Raw genomic sequence first — 23,286 nt, 5'->3', positions numbered from 1 at the left:
AGATTTTTCATAGCTAAAAATATGTCAGTGTTTTTGCAGCCTTTCTTTGCAGCTGATTTGTTTAGTATAGATGCGATGGAGTGCATTACCAGGCTCTTCTTTATGGAAGAAGTGCCATTTGGAAGCAGAGGCTTGGCTATCATCTTTTGTCTCTAAGAAAAGGCTGTCAGGTTTTAGGAGGGCACTGTGTACAAACACATTATTGGCCTTAAAGGGTGACAACGTCCTTCATAGGCGAGAGTCTTCTCACTGTCTGGAGATTGCATGAGTGGGGAAAACTATTAATGTGTTATTTTTCCCCCCTAAAACATGTATTCAGCCGTGTTTTATCTGAGGGGAAGCTATTTTCTCATATGCTATGTATTGCAATACAGAAAGGATTCCCTCTGAATCTTTGTCCATTCATCTTCATCAACATCATCACCATTCTCATCACCATTAGTATTCAAGACATTTTCTTTTTGAACAGTGTCACGTTAATCACATACCTTTAGCATCTTAAACTACTCTGTTCCATCCCATATCTTTATATTACGTATAGTTACTACTGAATTTCAGTGTAGTTATAGAATATTTAAGGACAGCCAAGCCAGTTTGGCTGCATTTTGAAGGGTTACACACTGTAAGTGCACAATGTGGATTAAAATAGAACTTTTGGGACATCAGGACATGCTGTTCCATGGTTTCCTGAGCTGATGTTCATCATTTAAAACCCTTTGTGTATCAATGGGACCAATATATTTCTGTAGCCCATCAGCAAAATGGAGGATTGTGAGCATTTGGAGTTTATTCACTCAGTTCTATCAATGTTGTCAATTCTGTGTAATTACAAACATGCATCTTGCCCAAACCCTTCCTAACAAACAAAAAAAACCCTGAGAGACACTATGTGACCAGCAGAAAATGGGCAGCAGCACTGTGAACGCTGTGACATTGCTGAGGTCTAATTGCTTGCATGCCACCCTCTGTCATACCAGGGCCTCGCTGGCAGGCAGGCGGACTGGTGGCTTTTAGTGCGACTGTGACCTCCCACCAGTGCTGAAGCCACAAGTGTCCTTCACCCCAGCACACCTGGATTATTTACTATATAAATAGCTAGTTCGAAGCAAGAATACAAGTAGTAAAGTCAAATTATAATGTACATTAGTCTACATTTCCTTCAGGTCATGACCTCACTTTGAGTTGCAGTGCGTGCAGTTTTGAAGAGCAACTTTCAGAAACACGTCCAGACTCACTGCAAAGTAAAATGAACGGGATTTCCTTACAGAAACTGTCTCCGCTTACCGGGCCCTATATCCTGCGGTCACTAATGGCTTCAGCAGACGCATTACTATTGCTTAGAGAGCATAACTCGATTCAGGAGTACGTTGGATGAAAGGGATCTTGCAGGAAAGATTCTTTTCTCTCTCTCTCTTCTTCTACGTCTCTTCTCTCTGCCTTCAATCAATGAGCGACGCAGGGCGCACGGAGCCCCCGGGCGCCCGATGTCGTCACACGCCCTTTAAATGAGCTCGGGCATGCGTGTGTGTTTAAGAGTGTGTGTGCGGGGGGGGGTGGGGGCTGTTGGTGTCGTGCTATTTTCGTGCATAGCAGGCGCACTGAGCCACCAGACCCCAGACACCGCATCTCAGCCGCGGCGGAACCTGGTGTCTCCTCCCCGCTCGGTGAAAGGTCGGAGCTCCTCACAGACCCCCCCCCCGCCGGAGATCGGAGGCAGGAGCCGTCCCAGCGCGGAAAGTTGCCGACAGAACGCCGCCGGTGGAGCTGCGCGGTAACGATGTTGCGGAGAAGTTTGTGAGTTGTGGTTGGAATGGAGTGGACGGTGACGCGCTGTCCGCCCGCGTCCCCAGTGCGCGGAGGGAGAGGAGGCTGAGCGCCGGATTTATCGGGACTCGTCGGGACGTCCCTGGATAGACCCCAGCCCTGTCCACCGCGGCTCCCCGGCGGGCTGATTCCGACATGACCGTCCGTCTGAATCTGTGCCTCCTGTTGGTGCTGCCCAGGTTGATTCTGTCGGACCCGGGTCACCCCAACCAAGGTGAGACCCCATACATAAACTTTCGGCTTCATTACGCAGTGCTCAACGTGCGCCCCTACCTTGCGTGTGCGCGTCGGTGTGTGAGTGTGTGTGTGAGAGTGGGGTTATATTTATTGAATGAGCTGCCTTTTCAATTACCAATAAATTGGTCCCTTTTCCGGTTTTTTTTGAAGGTCATTACGTTACATTGTCTGGAGAGCATCTCTTTCAGCAGAACCTGTCTGCATGTGTGTGATCCTTCCAGGTATGACGTGAACTGCATTGCTTTTGCCAGGCTGCCATATACAAATTAATAAAGAGCTGATTTTGAGAGTCCACCCCCACCCCCCTACTGAGCTTTTATCAGAATCTCACTGCAGACTTCCCCGAAAATGACCACACTGGCACTGAGCAAAAATGTAAGCACCTGCTGTGATGTGTGGGGTCTCCTACTATCACCCTTCAGAGGTGACTGTGATGACTGTGGTGTTAAGGAGAACTGTGTTATTGACATCATGGCAACTCCGGTCTCCAATCAGTCAGGTCAGAATGGAGGGGGTTTGTGAGAGCAGCTCTGTGCAGAATGATGCCCCCATTCTGATTATTTTTTTGGACTGGCCATTAGCCTTCAGCACTTCAACTGCTTGTCATCAGTTGTGGTGCTGAAATCTTTGCAGAGGCGACCAGCCTTCACTTCATGGCATGTGCTTCTGTGTCTGCGTCATGTTATTTGCACTAACTTCTGTAGACGTTTGTGCAAATGATTGAAGAAGTTCTGTAGGGGGCAGTGTAGGCCTAGTGGTTAAGGAAGAGGCCCTGTAACCAGAAGGTTGATGGTTCGAATCCCGATCTGCCAAAGAGGTGCCACTGAGCAATGCACCGTCCCCACACACTGCTCCCCGGGCGCCTGTCATGGCTGCCCACTGCTCACCAAGGCTGATGGTTAAAAGTAGAGGACACATTTCGTTGTGTGCACCGAGTGCTTTGCTGCAGTGTATCACAATCACTTCACCTGACTTCACTCCTTAATGTTTCACAGCAGCCCAGCTAGGCTTTTGCATTACAACGTTTCTGATGACAACATTTTAACCAACAAGCATGTTTGGTTTTGTGGGTAAAGGAAGATTCAAGTGATTAAATTGAGAGCAGGAGGATAACAAATGAGATCTTATTTCAGATGACTCTGCAGATGACTGAATAAAGAATTAGTTAAAAAGATGTTATTGCTGTTGAAAAAAGCCTAAAGGGAAACTTTTGTCCATGCTTTATTCATTTCTCATTTGGGCAAATGTGGAAGTGCAGGCACACTGGAACAAACTCCCGAGTGCTGAGACGTTTCGGTATCTTAACGGGGCAACAGGAGCTGAGCACCAAGGTGAGCTGCAAGTGGGACCCATAGTGATGGCTTCTAAAGCAGCCTTTAACCAGGGCTCTGTTTTAACCCGAGTGCGCTGGTGTTTTGTGCTCTGGTGGTCTCTTTGTTTTTTCTATCATCAGGAAATCTCTCTGTTCACAGTTTTTTTTTTTTTTATAAGGAGCAGAGAGCCCCTGCTGTTGAACTCTGTTATGGCTGGGTCTGCTCTTTCTGATGGCTATCATTTCTGCTGGAAAGGTACTATTGATTTTATAGACACAAAGGTACTGTGCCCCCAGGCTTTCACACCATGAGCCCGGCTCTCATCTTCAGAGAAACTGGGAATAGAAGGATTTACTAAAGCAACTAAACTCTTTATAAATGTTCATGTGTAGAATTGATCTTGAATTACTGTGTCACTTAAGTTCAATTATCCATGTTATTTGCAAATATACATTATTGTTAAATTTTCATTTAAGTTTCTTTCAAGTGAATATACTTACTTGAAAGTTAGCATTTTAGCACTTTAATTTAATTGTCATTTTAATTACAACTTTCTGAGGAATATTTTCAGCTGCCACTTATACACACACAGGCTCAGCACACACAGTGTGCATGCTCACGATTTCACTAAATCTATTTAATGCATGTGGTTTTCACATTATCACTTTATCTCAGGAGCCTTGTTTCTGATTTCTCAGACTCTGATTGAAATGTCATAACCGTCATCATCTTGCTGCTGGGTTGAGAAAAAAAGTGTGCGGTTCTTCTTGGATTTAAGATCCCTTCTGCAAGACCATCATTGTCATGTCCCCGTCTAGGGGTTGGGAAACATGACAACAAACGAGGGGAATGTGTGCGGTGGGAATACACAGATACCAGACCCAAGTGAAATATTGTGCTTTTATTTACAGTGAGTAGTGAACAACCTACCAAACTCAAAGTGCTATATACAACAACACAACAATCCACAGGAGGACAACACACCATGAAAGGAGAGACTATACAAATACTCATCAAAGCCACACCTAACCAAACTAATCACTAACACACAACAAAGGCTTATCTGCAACTCTTAACACAATCCAGAACACCACCTCCAAAACTTTCCTCTCGCTTCCTCCTCCTCCTCCAGCTACACAACAACGAGCCTTGAATGGTGGCTGGAATGGTCCTTAAGTAGTTCTTGGTCCTGTGCGTTGATTGGCTGCCAGTTGACGAGGGAATTGGTGGGCGGAACCATACTCCCCATCTCCTTCCAGCAGACAGCCTAAAAGAGAACACGCACTACACAGAGCACCCCAAAACTATTCTATGGCCTAAAGGACGTAACAATCGTCTTGATGCTAAATGTGTGATGCAGTTCAAGGCTGCTTATAATGAACCATGGCAATGTGTATGTTTGAATTACCATGAAATAAATAAATCCACAGATTACGTTGTGTTGTGACAGTGGCTTGCACCAGTCTTAGCACACAAGTCATGCAATCTATTTATATCCCAGAATGCACTTTTCCAAGAAGCAACTACTTCCCATCAAAAGGAAGGAAGTCCCGTGGAGCGGCATTGCCAAGATTGCATTTCCCTGGCTGCATATTGCATGATCTATACTGCCCGTTTTCTGTTGTCACAGCAACCTGTGACTGACATGTAGAAATGACATTTGTAATAAAATGTGAATGGCAAATAATGTATATTTGCATTGGCTGATGGGCTAATTTCTATACTGTAAAAATTTTAAATACAAACCCATCGTTAATAAAATTTCTAATACACCCCAAACTGCTGTTTTGTTATTTTTCACTCATCGATTTGTCAACGGGAGAATCGTGCAATTTGTTATGACAGCTTGTAAACAGATTGATTTACTGTTTGATTATTCCAACACTCTGCTCTGTGTTAGCTTTTATATTTTGGATCATAATTTTCCTAACGCTGCCAGACTTTGTGAGATGTTTTGTTTGCTTGTTGGAGTCAACATTTTTAAAGCCTTGTACTGATGCTTTCTGTGTAAATTCTGTTGTAAATGTAGGCAGGTAGTCGTTGATCATAGAAACAGTGACATGGTGACAGAGACTGAGGGAGATGTTTCCAAAAAGTAAGAGGCAGACACAGTGTGTGGTCTGTCTCTGTGCATTTAAAATCTGAATGCAACATACGCTGTTACGTCCTGTCTAGTGGGAGACAGCCTGATATCCAGTATGCCTCACTACTGAATGTGCAAATAAACTTCAACCATGAAAATGAGCTTTATGAATTAATTCCACAAAAACTTTACAACTTAGATATGTGTCTCTTTAAACCAGTCTGATCATTACTGAAGCGCTGTTATTTTTTAATAATGAACCGTGCTCCTGCAAACACCAGATGTGTTAAAGAGACATAGCAGCATCCGTGATGCTATGATCTTGATTTAAACCCCAGTTTTCAGCAGCTATTTTGTTAGGTGTGATGGCAGGGCCCTCTTTTCCTCTCTTTGATCTGTTGTTGGGCTCGGTGTATAGAGGAGTCCAGCAATGACAGCTAATGCAGTGGTGCTGATGCCAGTCAACAGTGAAATGAAGCAGTTAATAAGTAATTTGTGCAAATTTAGGACACACCGATGTGGCATGAACCAGTCTCACTTGACCAGGTCGGGTGGTAACATTTACATTTACAGGATTTATCAGACGCCCTTATCTGGAGCAACTTACAATCAGATGTTACAGGGACAGTCCCCCCCTGTAGCAACTTAGGGTTAAGTGTCTTGCTCTGGGACACAGTGGTAGTAAGTGGGATTTGAACCCTGGTCTTCTGGTTCACAGGTGAGTGTGTTACCCACTAGGCTACTACCACCCTGCAACAAGTGGTCTTTAGTAAAAGGTCACAGATAAAGAGAGCGCTGGATAAAATAATACATCAAATACCTGTCTGACAAAAGCCCCCCTGTTCACCTTAACTTGTGTCAAGTGTCAGGGGTAAACTTGCCAACTTATCAGGCTGGAACTTCAAACAAATGCCCGAGACACATCGGCATCGGTCTGAGTTTCCAGACGTTCTTGGTGTCTAGATTGAGCGCTTTTCATTTTCCCAGCGAATCTGTTTGGCCTACTTTAGAAACTCCTGATTGCTGCCACTTCTTATGTCTCGCCGCTGATGGCTTACTTCCCCGACTCCGGCTCAGAGGGGAAAGAGATACAAACATCCAGCGCCTGATTTAGTCTGAAATGAAGCTTGTGGATCTTGTCAGTGTGGGTTATAAAGACTGGGGTGGCTGGGGCAGACAGCTACTCCTGCTCTGTCTTGAGGAGGACACGAGAGTCTTGTTTTCTTGAATATTTGAAGCTGAGGCTTGTATATGGTTCCAGTGGTTTTATAGTTTACAAGTAGAGTTTTATCTGAAGTATGTGGTGGACTTTTGCAAGAATGTCTGTGCTCGAGTTGTTGGGTGGGGGTGTCTGCTGACGGGAAAAGAATTGAGTGCGGTAATTTCTGGATAATTGTGCTCCCCAGACAAAGGAGGGTGGCCAGACAGATGTAATGCGATTTAGACCAAGTACCCAGAGTGCTTCTCTAATTCAGGCTGCTTGCTCCTATCGTTGTGTTTGGGTGTCTGTTCTGAGTGTAGGAGTCACTCAGACCCATCACTTCCCTCCGACATAACGATCCCCCGGCCTGCAGATTCGATTACAGTGCTCAGTAGTATTGGTCCTGTCTGGAAGAGGGGAAACTCAGGTATCCCCTGGATACTACCACCTGCCCTTAACCCGCATCGTGAGCACAATCATATCAACTCTTCTCACTTCTACTAACTTGTAGAGTTCAATCTAATAATGGTCAAATAGAGTTAAAAAGGAACATCCTTTCCACCCTTTTCACCAGAAGCGTTTTGTGAGCCAGCCTCTCGAAGCTGGAAAGAATAGCACTTCTCACGACAACTTTGCGGCTTTATTTGAATAAGCTAAGATGCAGATTGTTTGCTTCGTTTTTCTTAACAGGCCACACAGTGGTGCAGCAGCTAGTGTCATGGCCTCACACTTCCAAGGTTGTGAATTTGAATCTGGGATTGTAGACCCCGCAGTGGGCTGGTGCCCTTCCCTGGATAAATCCCTATGTCCTGGGATGGGCTCTCAAAGCCCTGACCCAGATCTCAATTCAGCATTTATGGATCATCAGTGAGTGAAAATAGATGTTCATAACATCCCATTCTTTGATAAATTGAGCAACACTTCTGGTGTGTTGTAAACGACAACACCAAAACCAAAGAGGAAATGTGGTCGGTAGTTCTAATATTTCATACTTTCAACAGGCACTTTATTTATTGCTCTGTAAAACCTCTGAGCTGGAGTCATGTGTGATCTCTTCCATCTTAGGATGAGTGGTCCGTTTCCATTGCTGGCTGGATTCTTTGGGATCAACTCTAAACCAGCAGTGACAGTGATGTCACTACTACATCAGTACCACTTCACCGTGAAACACGCATTTTATCTGATCGGCAGCATTGGTCAGCATTGGTGTAACTGTACACCTTTACAGAGAGTCTATGTGGCTTATGAGTCACTAACTAACCCAATTACAAGAGATGCGTAATGCACGTGGACAGTATCATGATAAACTTTCTGTGCTGCACCCTCACACTCTCTTCTGGTTCTCGGCCAGCGCCCAGTGATGCTTGTCAGTGAATGACGCGCTCTCCAAGGAGCGCAGCCTCTGATGTATTGGCCGACAGCTTTGGTATGACACGCTTTATCGATAGAGATTGTAATTAAGTCCGTGTGTAGAGACAAAGGAAATTGCACATTCATCATATCCAAATGGCTTGGGGGGGGGGCTCACAGGGTCCGTGTTAATGACTCTCTTCACACCCAGCTGCGATGTTGACTTTAACAGAGCTGGGCTCCGAAGCCCACTGACGGGAAGTCAGAGCAGAGATGAGAAGGCTCATAGAGATGCTTTCACACAATTAGCACATCAGCCAAGTGATAATATAATTTGCTGTGAAGGGTCAGTTTATAGTACACACAATGTTTTAAATCCAAAGAAGGTTTCTGGCTAAAAAAGTTAATTAACAATGTCTATGCATTACAACATAGTAGAACTGTCAATAGCCACAAGTCACAAACTGAGATCAAATGTTTTGACAAATTAAGATCAGGTCCACAAGATGGCATGAAGTCGGTCAAAATGTGTTCAAAGTTGGTTAGGTTATTGTAGTTATTCAGTCTTTTCCTTTAAGCTTTCTAAACAAATGCGAAAGGCCAGGGCATTTAAACCAGAGAGTCATGAGAGCTATTTCTAAAGAGATCAAACCAGAAAAAAAGAGGCAGAAGAACTTCACATATTTCATCAGTACCTCTGCTGAAGGGTTTCTTTTTGTGTTTGTCTGCACAACTGTAAGCGATTTGTTTACGTATATTTATATTCAGTTTCCTTCAGCGTGTTATGAGCTCTTCATGAGCGAGGTATTCTCATAGAAAACTGTTTACTAATCGTGCCTCCCTTGCTGTTTTTGTAGTGGTTTTGCTGGATACCACAGCTGTCCTGGGGGAACTGGGATGGAAGACCTTTCCAGTAAATGGGGTGAGTCCTCAGTTTTGTGACATTCAGTCTGATAGAGAGGGAGAGTGAGCTCATATCACAAACAATATTAAAAATTGCATTTCCATAGAATTTCAGATCTGGTTCTGATCTGGTTAAGATTTAGTTTCACCATTAAATTGAGGGTCTGGAAAGCACTCTATTTCACTGGGGCTGTACGGTTTCCTGATGCTGCTGACAGCCCCAAACTATTTACATAAATTTAAGCTGCCACCAATTATGCCAAAATCTGCAGAAACATTATCTCATTCATAGCTCAAGTAATTCATTCATACTAATTACCATTTTTTTCTCCTATAAAGGTTGGAAAAGTAGATATATTTTTTCTGCTAGATCCTTTCATCTAAAGATTGTGTACCTTTTTAGAGCCAATCTTAGTTATAGATGGACTTGTTATATCATATTATGTCAAAGCATGCCTTTAATATTGTATACATGCTGAATAATTTTTTTATGAAAGACATACAGTAGTGAATTGTCCAGTCATGAGAATTCTTCCAGTTTCTGAACTCATACACCTCCATTGATTCAGACAGACACTGATATGATTTTACAATCCAAGATTACAATTATTTAATAAAAATATTTAAATCCTGACCAAATGTCATCATCAGGTCATTCTTGGCAAAAAGTAATTCCCCCCAATGGCTCAATGCTGATCTGTTAGTCATGTCATGTTAATTGAAAGCTTTACTCTGTTCTCATACCCTGGCTGGTTGTTTTAAAGGGTATTTGTCTTTGCAGCAGGTGAGGAGGGTGCCTTTGTTTACTATAACACGCACATACGTCCTGAGATGATAGTCCTCATTTGGCCTCAGAAGGGGTGGTTGAAACGTGAACATCACACCCCAATCGCCGAGCGTGTCATGTAGTTTCCGCCGCTCACTGTTCACTCACAGAAACGTCCCCTGAAGGTGGGCTGTAGTTGGCTCCAGATGCTTTATTTGGGATGTGAGTGAAGGTTATGCCGACTGAGATGATGTGTGCTCTGGCTTTGATGTCGAATCGTGAGTAGATTCACCATCAGCAGTACCCTTCGATTGTGATTAAAGCAAATGCATCCACAGTGAGGTTCAGTGCAGGGCTCGATGTTGTCTGAAATGGTCCAGAGTGAAACATAATAACTAATCAATCAGGGCTTGCCGTTGAGCTTTTTGGCTTTGAAGCATGTTGAGGGGCCAGTGAGAGATGCGGTGTGGGGAAGGTCAGTCTTTCAAAAGCCAACCGTAGAGCTGGGGGGAGAGACACAGATCGTTAATTACTTTGATGGACAAAGAGGCTTTCTGAGCAGAAATCAAGCCATCACTGATGAGATTCTCTAAAGTGTAAAATCACTGCAATACCCCGTGGTTGGGTCATGTTCTACTTTCAAACATGCCACACGTGTTTCTCTGTTAAACTTCTATTAAACTTCTGTTAAACATCTAGTTAACTCCAAAGTCAACTTGCCAATTCAACGTAAACCACTGCACAGTAGTACTCTGCCCAGACTTTATCTCTCAACATTGACCCAGATCCTATGCTGCATGGTATAATATAATATCCTCTGGAGCTCCTATATAAGTTTTTGCTGTGATGCAGTATGGATAAGTTGCTACACCAGACAAGACACTTTAAATGTTTCTGTAACAGCGGTGCAGGCTCTTACGTTCATGACTTAATAAAAGAGAAAGCAATGTGCACATTTCCTCTCACAATGTTTCAGGCGCCTAAAAGTGCTAGCCCAGAGGTGTCATATGACTAATGTGGTTAAATTTAGCAAATGAACTGAATAGCATTCCAAATATTTCAGTACAGTTCTCGTGTTCGTGGTTGCTGGATTATTTCAACTCGGCTTTCATATCATTGTACTGTGAAACCCGAGCTTGCTTTTAATACCATGATGCCACGAAATTTTAACACAGCTCCTGTCAGCGGCATTGTTAATGGCCCACCAAGGTAATCAGCCATCAGAAGAATTGTGTAAGTTCTTACATATTGCTCATTTAAGTCAAAATGACTAACCTATTGTGATAAGCATACCTAGCTATTCATTTGAGTTTTCAACTTGTTTTGCCACATATTCTGGGTCTGCTGGATTTTGTCTTTCTTTATTCTTGGCATGAGAGTGGCATAGGAAATTGTTAAACAGATGTTAAAATGGAGTGTTAATGTACAAAAAAAATATCAGCCACCAATTGTGCAAGTTCTCCCACTTAAAAAGATGAGAGAGGCCTGTAATTTTCATCATAGGTATACCTCAACTATGAGAGACAAATTGAGAATCTGCATGGAAGAATGGGCCTAAAAACCAGCAACAGTGTGTGAAAACCTTGTGAAGACTTACAGAAAATGTTTGAAAACGCCATTGCCAACAAAGGGTATATAACAAAGTATTGAGATGAACTTTTGTTTATGACCAAATACTAATTTTCCACCATAATTTGCAAATAAATTCTTTAAAAATCAGAGGATGTGATTTTCTGGATCTTTTATACCTATGATGGCTTCTCTCATCTTTTTAAGTGGTAGAACTTGCACAATTATTGGCTCACTAAATACTTTTTTGCCCCACTGTATGTTTATTGCATATTAGAACAAATTAAAACATGAACACAGTCAAAAAGCCTGGAAACACAGGCATTCTGGAATGAGTGTCCAACCACACTCAGGGCTGTTTGGTTGCACAAAACACAGCTGTGTTAACTAAACTGTCTGCTCAATCAAGACTCTGTGACGTAGGGTATCTACATAAAATTTCACATCGCTCACCTGTCACGCTACATCAGACCACAACTCATTCAGAACTCACAATGATCTCTGACCCCTGTTCTTAAGTGGCGTCTGTCTGTATCACTCGGGAACCTGGCATCTGTGTCCACATCAACAACATAGACCATCTCCACTACAAATCTGACAGATTCATTCATCACTGATCAAACTGACGGTTTGGTGGTTTTCTTTCATTCTGTTAACTAGAGTCCTAAAACCCCCTTTTTCTGCAATGTAACACACCTTCTCATATTTTCATCTCTGTTGCTTTAGTGAAATTTATCCTTTTTTATAAATTGTTACCGAAATATTCCTTAACTTCTGTGTAAGGCCACTTTTCTTCAAATACTCCATTAACCCTGTATATGAATCAGTGATTCATGTGTTGAAGTGTTCATCAAAAGATTCTATTCTTCATCTTGCCAGTTAGTCTCCCACACTGATCATTTTGTGCCACCATCTCATTGAATCAGGTATTGTAAATGTACATCTAAGCACTGCTTTGGTTTCCCTAGTTCTGATTAAACTAGTATCAATGAACATGTTACCCTCAAAGGACAAGAAAGAACTGTTCTGATTAATTTAGAGTCAAACAACCTTCATGATCTAGTTTCATTTTATTCCACAGTACTGAGAATACACTCCTTAAAGGCTGTTAATGAGCTCATCTTGGCAGCTGACTTTGGAGCTCTAAGTGTTCTTCTACTGGTGGATATGAACTGGTCAGACACAACAGGTGAACTGAATTGCATTGATTTTCTCATTATAATGGCACCTTTCAAGGAAGGCAGTTCTGAAGTGGATGTGTTGAAAGCCGGGAAATCTGAACAACTTTGACAAGGGCTAGACGGCTGGGTCAGACGATCTCCAGACCATAAAGGTGTTAATGGTTTTTTACAAAACCAAGCAAAAGTGGGTCCATTTTAACCAGTAAACTAGGGCATGGATGGGCAAGTGGTTGCTGGGCTGATTGTACATATTCTTAATACTGATCATGATAGAAGGGTGCCAGAACACACAGAGCTTTGTACTTCAGCTGAATTAGGGGCTGCAGTGGAGTGTTTTGGTAACACAAGAGTGACCTACAAAATATTATGGAGGCAATTTTAATGTTGTGCCTAAGCTGTAAATGCTCTTGTTTTTACATAGTTTCACATTAAATATGCATCTTTCATCTCTTGGTATGTTCGTGTGCTGCCCTGTATAATTTTAATGTTGGTGCTGATCAGTGTATTTGCTTTCAGGGCGTCATTTAATCAGGTTTACTATAATTGATGCTGCTATAATTGATTAGGTTTTTTTTTTTTATTGTAATGAAACTTTAACTGGCAAATACATATTACACATGCTATTCTGTATTCACTCTTGTTAATGGCTTTCAGGTCACATTTTTATGTTTTATTTATTTTGTCTTGTGATGTTTCCTTAGACCTAATCCCTTCTCACACAGTCCTCTGATACCTTTAAAGGCCACATACCTATTTTAAAACAATCGCTTCAGTTTAACTATCTTATCTGGGTTTTTGTAATTGTTCAAGTATCGCAGGGCTGGGCACTCTTACATTAGCCACGAAAATATTGTCTAGTGGCAGGCCATTAGAAACCATAATAGGCTTCTATTTCAGCAACCCTTTTTTGCTGCCTTCGCTCCAACTGCAGCTTTTTCAGGTCTCTGCAGTTTGTAGCCGTGGTTGAGGGCACCCTATCTTGCACATACCATATTATAATGCAGCGGCCTATTTCAGGTGCTTGCTAGCTGTGAGCAAACTTCTCATTTGAACTCTTGCTCTCTCTGAGCTGAACATAGAAACATTTCCGGCGTGTGATGCATCACCATCCATTCAGTGACTATGCCAAGATGACAAAGAGGTGCGCAGGCTCATTTGCATGGACAATCAGCCCCCATCGCAGTTATATATTTATTAATTTATCTCCGCCATTTCCAGACACATTAGCTTTTACCCAGCAACTCCTCTTTAACTTAGTTTGTTAAATGGTGTGGGGCTGGTTTTTAATATTTCTCCTAAAATAATCACCCCTTCCCTTGTGCTTCTTGAGACAGTGACCTACTTTTAAAGAAGAAGAAATCTCAAGGGGAAACATTGAAACACACCACCTTATCTGTGCTTGAGCTGCCTCAGATCTTTGTGAATGTTATCTTGGATGTGTATTTTTGTCATTTTTATCAAGTAGCGCACAGGAGATACCATTCTTCTGACAGTGATTAATGAACTTTAGCCTTTATACTTTTTTATTAACCCATTAACTCCATACTCCAGTTTTGTCTGATGGATAGATTGGGATTTCACAGATGGCATACAGAAGGCATTAATGCTAAACTTGTAGTGTATTTAGAGCTGTAATTTGCCCCTGAAAAGTTAGGCACAACCTGACACCAACTTGACAAGTACAGATTTTTAAAAGCTCAGCTTTCTTTGTGTGCACAACAAGCACTAGACTAAGAGGCAAAGGACACGTGCAGGGAAATGACCAGGTTTAAAGTACAAGCCTAACTTCCGTTTCACCTCCTCAGCATCCATTTTCGTATCACTCTCGTAACAATTAAAATGCACCACCTGACAACAGTGGCTGAGAATTGCAAATCAAATGAACAAATCTTTAAGAAAAGCTTTATTCAATGAAACAACATGCAAAAACCTTTTATCAATCATTGAAACATATTTACAAGCAGCCACTCATATTGACTAAAAGTTCATGTTTGCTGACTGCTCATTTTCCACGCAAGTTTGACCCAACCAAACCCCACCTGACCCGACCTGACCTGACCTCAACCGACCTGACCCAAGCCATTTAGTTCACATATGGTATCATGGGACATATGCAATCCTCCAGATTGTTAACCAAACAAAGTCAAAATGCTGTGAAAATGCAATAGCAACGTTTTCTACATGTTTGTTCTGAATGCTGGTACTAGATGCCCCTGTGGATGCTTTCATTTGCTCCAATGAGCAGAAAAAAGGTTCAATCCGTGCTCACCAGACACCACAAAGGCCAAAATAATGCATTTTTCAGATGTCCATGTGAGGGCCACAGTCATTCTTAAGAAATTAAGGACTTTCCCTTGACTTTGCAAAACACTTTTGCTTACTGTCTCCATTTACATAATTTTTTTTGTAAAAGGTGGTGTTTGACTTTGCTGTACTTTATTTGACTGAGCTAAATCAAGACTTAGTGGATTGTAGATACTATCTCCATCTGGAATGTGAAATTGGCTATGATAATGAAATTGTAATAAGACAGAAAGGAAGATGTTTGAAAAGATATCCGCAGGGAATTGAGATGAATGCTCACCACAGCGCAGAAGCAAATGGCATATTTTTCATGCCCCTTTATAATTGGAACTTTATGATCAAACTGTGATTCAAAGTCCTTGTTGCATCTTGTCTGGGCTTACAAATTGTGTTGCAAAGCCACATTTTGGGAACTAATCTTGTAATATTTTTCCCTCTGAGATTTGGGACACTAAATATGGTGTGTGTGATGCATTAAAGTCTTTGCTTCCAAAAATGTCTGCCATGCGGATGGTACGACCTGAGAGAAATCGAGCATTATGAAAGGAAAACGTCTGTGCATTTGTTTCTGGCTGTTATAAAAGGCTTGTGGTACAGTTGTTGACTCTGTGTGTTGAATTTAACAGCTATCGTAAGACGCTAATTGCTCCTTTTGTACCGCTCAATCTGCTTTGAATTATAAAGGGTTTAGCGCAGAAGCTGCAAACATACTCCCCCGTTCACACTCTGCACCACCTTCACTATCTTTGTTCTGTCACTTCAGGCACTATATTCAAGTGTTTGTGAACATGAGTTATGTGCTTTGTCATGTGACATCCAAGTACTTTTATAGCACATATATAAACCAAGGTTAATGTGTGTTAAATAATTAATTGTTAATTAACTCCACACACTCAACCCTAATTACATATCCATCATCCCGTGATGCATTTGTAATTAACACTAGTTTCCTTTGAACTGCATTGTTAAATTTAATGTGCACACTTCGAAAAAGAGAGAAGCAAAGTTCTCCTACCCATTGACATGGTCATAAGCAGCATCAAAAATATATATCTGATATTTATTAGGCAGATTGAACAACTTGGAGCAACTTAGGTTTAAGTGTCTTGCTCAGGGACACAATGGTAGTAAGTGGGATTTGATCCTGGGTCTTCTGATTTATAGGCGAGTGTGTTAGGCTACTACCACCCTTTATTATGTCCCCACACCCTTTTAGCTGAGGTCTTTTGCATCCTAATGCACTGTGTAGAGTGATGCCCCTCTCTCTTTATGCTTCCATCCATATGTGGAGAGGAGCTGACACTCATGCGGGTTTTCTCAATTTGTATTACCCCTTCACACCCCTCCCCCCACCCTGGTATTAGCCACACCGCAGCCCATGGACCCCTGACGGCTCAGGGCGATGTGCTGTGTGCGATTTGATGCTCATCCATCTCAGGCACTTTTGTCAGTGTGTGTCTCTGTTTAAGTTGTTCCCGGAAAGCTAATCCTTCTAGCTGAGATACGGAGCAGTGTGTGATAGATCGGATGGACCCTGTATCTGATGAGAGGAAAAAAAAAAAACACTGCTTCTTGTCACAGATTCTCAGCCTTTTTTTTTTTTTTGCTGCTTGGGGCAAATGTCACCAAGAGTGATCATGTGATCAGATAGGAGGATAACACAAGATTATAGAACGATATCCCTTTTCCTCAGTGGAGCTTTAAACTGCCAGGATCAAAGACAGGTAGACTGCAGACATGGTGATTGATTGCGACAAAGATGAGGATTAAGTTTAACTGGACAGTTTAACAGGATGGTATAGGAGAGAGAAATATATTGATTTATCATTGTTTCTGAGGGGTAGAACCTCTACATCTGAGACATCAGATGATTGTGCTGCAGTGTGAGTAGCCTGAGAAGATACGAGCTGAAGAGTTGCCATGAGTGGAAAATCCTGCATTTTATTTCTCAATCACATGTGGAGAACACATGCAATCTCCAGGGGCCATGTGATGGCATCTTTTAACCAATGAATATAGACACTCTCTAAATCTTAAAATCCATTGTAGTGTGGTGGAGGATTTAACGGGATAACCTTCCAAAGAACAAGTCAATCAATTATGCCAGAAATCACTTCTTCAAAACCGGAAGTTGTTAAAAGCCAGTGTGGTCCCTGTTGGGCGGGGCAAAAGATTATAGCCTCCATTCAAATATAACTGTTGTTATGCTCCAGTAATGCAAATAATGACCAGACCTTTCTCCGTTCTATACTCAGGCCTAAAATGAGTTATTATGCGAGAGTTTATTAAATTTGCAGGCTTATCAATGCAATAAAGGAAGTGAGGGAGGCTCTCATACTAATAAAGAAATAGCCATGGTAATTAATAGTCAAAGAAAGAAAAAAATCTTCCTCTATTGTGCTCCCCAGCAAGTGACTGTTGGTGGTGGCTTTTTAAACCTATTAGGCTGCAAAAAAAGAGATCCAAAGCAAAATGTGCTTGCAGTGTGAAACATGTCAGCTTAAAGGATAAGGAATGATTGTTTCCCCCTTGTGAGCGCTGTTCTACATTTACCCAACATAAGTGAAGCGGATTAGAGCACAGAGGTGATGTGCGAGGTGATGTAAGAGTTCAGAAAATGTTGGTAATAGCATCTTAGCATCTCTGGGCCCAAGGATGAAAGGAAAGATTCCTGTGTTTTTCCGCCGAAAGAGGTTTCAAATCAGATGCACGATTTGCCAAACCAGTGTTCAACTGAAATAAGATAATTCAAGCAAAATACACCAAAAAATAAGCAACATCTCAATGTCAGGACATAATTTATCCTCTAAATATTTATTTTATTTCAACTGCATGATTTTTCATTAAATGGAAAGTTTGTTTATTTTTGGCATGGAATAAATTATGATTGCCATAGCGACATGTAAATATTTGCACCTAAATGTCAGCTACTTTGAATAGTTCTGTGAGCAGATCAGGATTGATCACAAAAAGGCATAAAGTGAAACATGTCACATTTCTTTTATGCTTTTTGTTCAATTTGTATGTATTGTTTTTTGTTTTACATATTAGTAATTATAGTTTAGGCAGCCCGAAACTTAGTTTACTAAGGTTCCAGTATTCAATTTCCTGTTTCTCACTTCATGTGAAAGAGTCCTTCCAGTTTTCTGGTTAAGGGGTGCATTTTTGCAGGGAGTGGCTAAGTCCCCTTGAGCAAATGCTGGCGTACCCTCTCTCCAGTTTGGTTTACAAGATAACAAAATTGTATTATTAGTTGTTTTATTTTATGTTTATACTGTACCTTTACATTTTTTTTTGTACATTATACTTTAATAGACATGTAATCTCTCCTTCATGTTACGGCACCATATGAGCCTGGTGTGTGCAAATAGTGTCATGCCTAGGTGCCACTGGGCTCACCCAGGTGGCACCCATTCACATGAGTGTTGGCTCTTGAACTTTCAAAGCTTTTTTGGGTGATCAAAACCCTACAAAACCCTACAAAAACACACTATGAGGACACAGACTTTGTCCTGTATTAATATTGAACACCATAAGCTGCTCTTGTTCTTTTTCTGTCTTTTTTGGATATTGGCTATTACAATGTTCATTTATGAAAAATAGATCTTTCTTCACAATGTTGTGCAATTTAACTTACTCTGTGCAAATATACAGGAGGGAAAGTGTAGATGGATAATTTTATTGGTAGAGGTAAGAATTGATTTGATTATATACCAGCAAAACAAAAAAGAGATTGTAAAAACAACAATCTCTGGATAGACTTCAAAAGAGAAGTAAAATAAAAGCTTTTTACACACAAGAAATTGTCTGAAAGACTCTTTCAGAACTGAAAGTCTCTTATATGGTCACAAAAACCATTTACAAACTGTGATGCTTGCCAAAGGGAGTACTTACCATGTTGGGTGCACAAATTGCCATCTCAGAACAGAACTGTTTTGTGGAATTGTTTGCCCCCAGGTCTATGTAAAAAATCCAGAATTTTTTAATCCTGAGTCTAGCTCATTAATAAGACCCCATGCACACGAAAACGCTTTTCTCTAAAACAGGTTGCTAAAGAGCTTGCATCCACATGGAGATGCAGAGAACGCTTCGAACTGACCATAACCCAATTGTTTTACTAGTATAACAATTTGTGTGCACTACAGGTTGGCTAATATAATGGATTTCTGTATTGGTGGTTTCAGAAGGTTTGAATGTTCTAGGTTCCCTTTATAAACACAAAATGGTAATTTTGTTTTTGAGTGTGGAGAGTGAAATGCAGAGGACATTTTTCATTGTGTGCACCATGTGCTGTGCTCTGCTGTATATTATAATGACAAAACAATCACTTTAACTTTTGAGTTGTGTTTTATGTGGTTGTCCCAGAATCTCAGGAGATGGTTACAATTTCTTCTTCTCTATTTGTTAGTGGGATGCCATCACTGAGATGGATGAGCAGAACAGACCCATCCATACCTTCCAGGTGTGTCATGTGATGGAGCCCAACCAGAACAACTGGCTGCGCTCCAACTGGATGCCCCGCCAGGCTGCTCAGAAGATCTACGTGGAGCTGCGCTTCACTCTGCGTGACTGTAACAGCATCCCCTGGGTGCTGGGCACCTGCAAAGAGACCTTCAACCTCCTGTACCTGGAGACAGATGAACCACAAAGCCCAACAGCTCGCTTCCATGCCGCCGACTACGCTAAAATCGACACCATCGCTGCTGACGAAAGCTTTACACAAACAGACCTGGGAGATCGTGTCCTGAGGCTTAACACAGAGGTGCGGGAGGTTGGGCCAATCGCACGCAAGGGCTTCTACCTGGCCTTCCAGGATGTTGGTGCCTGCATTGCTCTAGTGTCGGTGCGTGTCTACTACAAAAAATGCCCGTCTACTCTCCGAAACCTGGCAGCCTTTCCAGATACTGTGCCGCGCGTGGATTCATCGTCGTTGGTGGAGGTGCGGGGGGCATGTGTCGAGCATGCAGAGGAAAGGGACACGCCCAAGCTCTACTGTGGGGCAGACGGTGATTGGCTGGTTCCACTGGGACGGTGCGTCTGCAGCGTTGGCTACGAGGAAACAGATGGCCTCTGCCTGGGTGAGTGCAGTCCCATCATGCCCTTCTGTTCCCTGCCTTAATCTCTCCTTTGCGTTTGCTGTGGATTGCTGAGAAAAGGACCCTGGAGGGGAAATTTGTTGGGTTTTTTTCAGGTACACCAACAGAAGATCAAAAGATCTGTGTGTCGCGGTTTGCTGGAACAAGTTTTTAATACCAATCCTCCAGGGCCACCTTTTCCCTGCATGTAAACACCAAAGACCACGTTTTCCAGCCATTATGTTACATGTAGCGCGTTGGGAGAGTTTGCTTATGTCACAGTCACTAGTTTGCTTCTCGAAATGCTTGAATTAAAGCTCTAACAATCTGCATGCTGGGCTTGATTGATGAGTTGTTTACAGCATGTCTTCTGATATGCCATGTGGACAAGTTTTAAGGATTGAGGAAAAATTGAGGAGAAAGGGATAAGATGCCCTTGTGTGCTTTACCTTGGTATGTGTCATGTTGGCAGGAGTGGGATTAAATCCTCTAAAAATGGAAAATAGAGTGTGTGAGACCTGTCATTGGTGCCTAGTTGCTCCTCCCATTTTATACTATTTTATTGGTTTCAGCAATTATTTCTGGCAAACAATAAATACTGTGTGATTAGTCAGTTCTCTCCAAGATGCAGATGACTGGTACTTGATTTCAGCACTCCCCATGTATGGTGTCAAATGTAGCACCAATGTAAATGGTCATGAAAATAAAGAAAACACATTGATTGAGAAGGTTTGTCCAAACATTTGGTCTGTACTGTATATAATCAGCTCAGCTCGACTGTGAGGTGAAGAAAAGAATGGAAACTTCCTGTTTGGCACATGGAACTGCTTTGCAAGCAAATATTAAAACGTACAAAGTGGCAATGGGTGCTTTCTCTGTGAACGTTGCATGGAGGACAACTGAAGTCGTGCCTGGTCCAGACATTATTCCTAAATAATACTGAGATGGTCTCCAATGTCCCCATGACTCTGGACTCGAAGACTTTCTGTCTGTCTGTTTACCTATTCACCTCTAGCCACTTACATATAAATGCAGTGTAGAGTTCTGAGGGACTCATAGAAGCCTGACTCCCCACAGATACAAAAACAATTCTCCCTATATCCAGTGTCTACTCGCCCACCCTATTTCCCATGAGGCATTATCAGCAAGGGAGGATACACCTCATATTTAGGGCTGCAGTCACACAGACCTGTCAGGAGCCCCACGTCAAGCCCAGCACTAGCCCTGTCCCGCTGCTTCTGATGTGGTTGCAAAGTGAATCCTTAAGCAGCTCCACAGTTCAGTCTGAGAGAGCATCACACAGCATGCTGCAATGGGTGGAGAGTGCGAGAGAGAGACACTCTCAACCACTTCCCACAATCCCACACTTTGGGCTCTGGGCTGCCCTCCTGCTGACAGACACATTCAAATGTCCCATCAGGTTCTGTTTGTGTCGCTGTCAACAAGCCCCCCGCAGCACCTTTGACGAGAGGAGTGGGAGTCACCCACACACAGGGATAGAGTATCGTTGTTTTCCTTTTGGAAGTCAGAAAATGGAAGTCTGATTATGCATTAGTTTTTTAATGAAGGCCTTCTTAGGTCAGTAAAGAAAAAAAATCTGCTTCTGCTAGTTAACTTCCTATGCCGCATAATAACGTGTGTTTTGTGTCAGATGATTAAAAAAATTTACAAATTAATCAAAATGAGCAGCTTCCTATGAAGCATCCTGCTGATTAATCCGTCTATATGTCTAGACTCATAAACCCCTCTGTTTTCCTTGTTCCATAGGCAGCTTGTTCCATTCGTACTATAATCTCATGTCAGCTCTGTCTGAAATTGTCAGACAATGCAAATATTATTTTTTTTTCTGTATTGCATTATTCCAGATTTGCCCAACCTCACCAAGATGTTCAGAAAACAAAATGCCAGCATATCTGCTTCTCCCTTTCATCCTTGCTAAGAATGCAGTTTTTTTTCCTGTAATCACTTCATCCTCTCTGGTTTGTATTTGATTTTCTGACATGTTGTGCCGTAACTCTGTCAAATGGAGAAACAAATTTCACTGCCCATTCCACCTATGTCTTTGCAGTGGTCTTCTTTATTCATGAGTAAAGCACACTGGTGTGTGTCACGTAAGCGTGAGTGTTCAGAAATGTCCCCGTTTAAAAAGCTTAGTACTGTATCTGTCCCCATTTCCACGGATTTCATGCAGCCCTAACTTCCTAATTGCAGCCATTCATTAGCTAATCTGGTTACGATTGTTCCTCTTCATCCTTCAGATAGCTGCTTGGGCCCATCTAATTGAAATGTTGGCTAAATGAAGCTGTCGTCATGTGTTAACAGGAGGGGGAAAATTGGGCCTTAGCAAATAACCTTCGGCCCTGCTGCAGGGTATGAATTGGTTTTTGGGTTGTGTAGATCTTGTGCTGCACCCAGACTGTTTGCCAGCAGTGCAGCAGCTAACTTGCGGTGATTATAAGAGAATGGCTATCGGAGTAAAGAGGAGGGAAGCGCTGTTTAGGTTTTTCCTCCTAAAAGCTGCTGAGGTTCTTTCGATTTTCCCCAATTTTTTCCTTTTTTTTTTTTTTTGCTGCTCATCTCTCGCCGCACATTATTGCTTGCATGCAGATGTCCTTTTGAAATGTGGCTAAAGGGGTGCTAGCTTTTGGAAATGCCAGAAGAAAGCCTACAAAAGCCGTCATTATCAACCCAGATCTGGCAGACAGCCTCTGTGTGAAGAAAATAAAAATGTAAAAAAATATATTTTATTTAAAAAATTACTAGTTCATCCCTGCACTTTCTGTTACTTTCTTTTTTGGCAGTGACTCGGGCTGTAGTTGAATAAGGTTCAGTGCCTAAATATTCTCTATTTCTAGTTTCTTAATATTTTCAGATTTGTGGTGTGAAGCCTTGAACAGCGCTGTTGCTGCTAAATGATGTAACTTCATTATTCATAAAGTGCCATATTTCAAATATTGTTAACCACATTGGAATAAAATTCCAATACTGATGCATGCCGTGGATCACATTTTAGAAAATGCAATTTGTTAAGCCCTATAAATAGTCTTTTATGAGTGGATTACCTTAGTCACCATATTCAAGATTCAGTGCTCAGTTTTTTGTGAAAATACATGGGTAAAAATGTAAATTAGTTGTTGGGCATACTGTCCAAATTATAATCACTCATATGTATTGAATCGGTAAGGGTCAATCGGTAAGGGTTTGGCTGTACATATTCTGCTGTATCTCAAGTTGAATTGCAGTCAATAAGGATTTAGTATCTGCAGAGGGCCACTGATGAAAAATTGAAGAGGGGACTTTGCCTAAAATGAAATACTGTCTGGAAATACCCTGGAAACAGGTATGTTAAAAATAATTACCCAAGCGGCAGCATCCTCTTATTGTTTTCTGTAAAATGGAGTGATGCATGTGGAATGAAATGCACACCCATTAGCATGTATCTGCGTGAGAGGGAGAACAATGTAGACAGAGGGAGAAAAG

The 23,286-nt window shown here is 41.8% G+C and overlaps 1 protein-coding gene across 2 annotated transcripts in view; it reads left to right on the top strand.

Annotated features, from left to right (window-relative positions):
* The first annotated feature begins 1,564 nt into the window (after nt 1–1,564).
* The window catches only part of epha6 (eph receptor A6), a 60,157-nt gene continuing 38,435 nt past the window's right edge, over nt 1,565–23,286 (top strand). For both annotated transcript variants that reach the window (XR_003749714.1, XM_028979083.1), the window contains exons 1-3: nt 1,565–2,038; nt 8,866–8,930; nt 19,140–19,809. Coding sequence is in view for 1 of the 2 variants with exons in the window: in XM_028979083.1 (XP_028834916.1) it covers nt 1,960–2,038; nt 8,866–8,930; nt 19,140–19,809 (814 nt within the window). In the remaining variant the exon portion in view is untranslated. The remainder of the gene's footprint in view (nt 2,039–8,865; nt 8,931–19,139; nt 19,810–23,286) is intronic.

This window comes from Denticeps clupeoides, chromosome 5 (assembly GCF_900700375.1).
Source record: "Denticeps clupeoides chromosome 5, fDenClu1.1, whole genome shotgun sequence".
NCBI classification, from domain to species: domain Eukaryota; kingdom Metazoa; phylum Chordata; class Actinopteri; order Clupeiformes; family Denticipitidae; genus Denticeps; species Denticeps clupeoides.
This window is presented reverse-complemented; position numbering and strand designations above follow the sequence as displayed.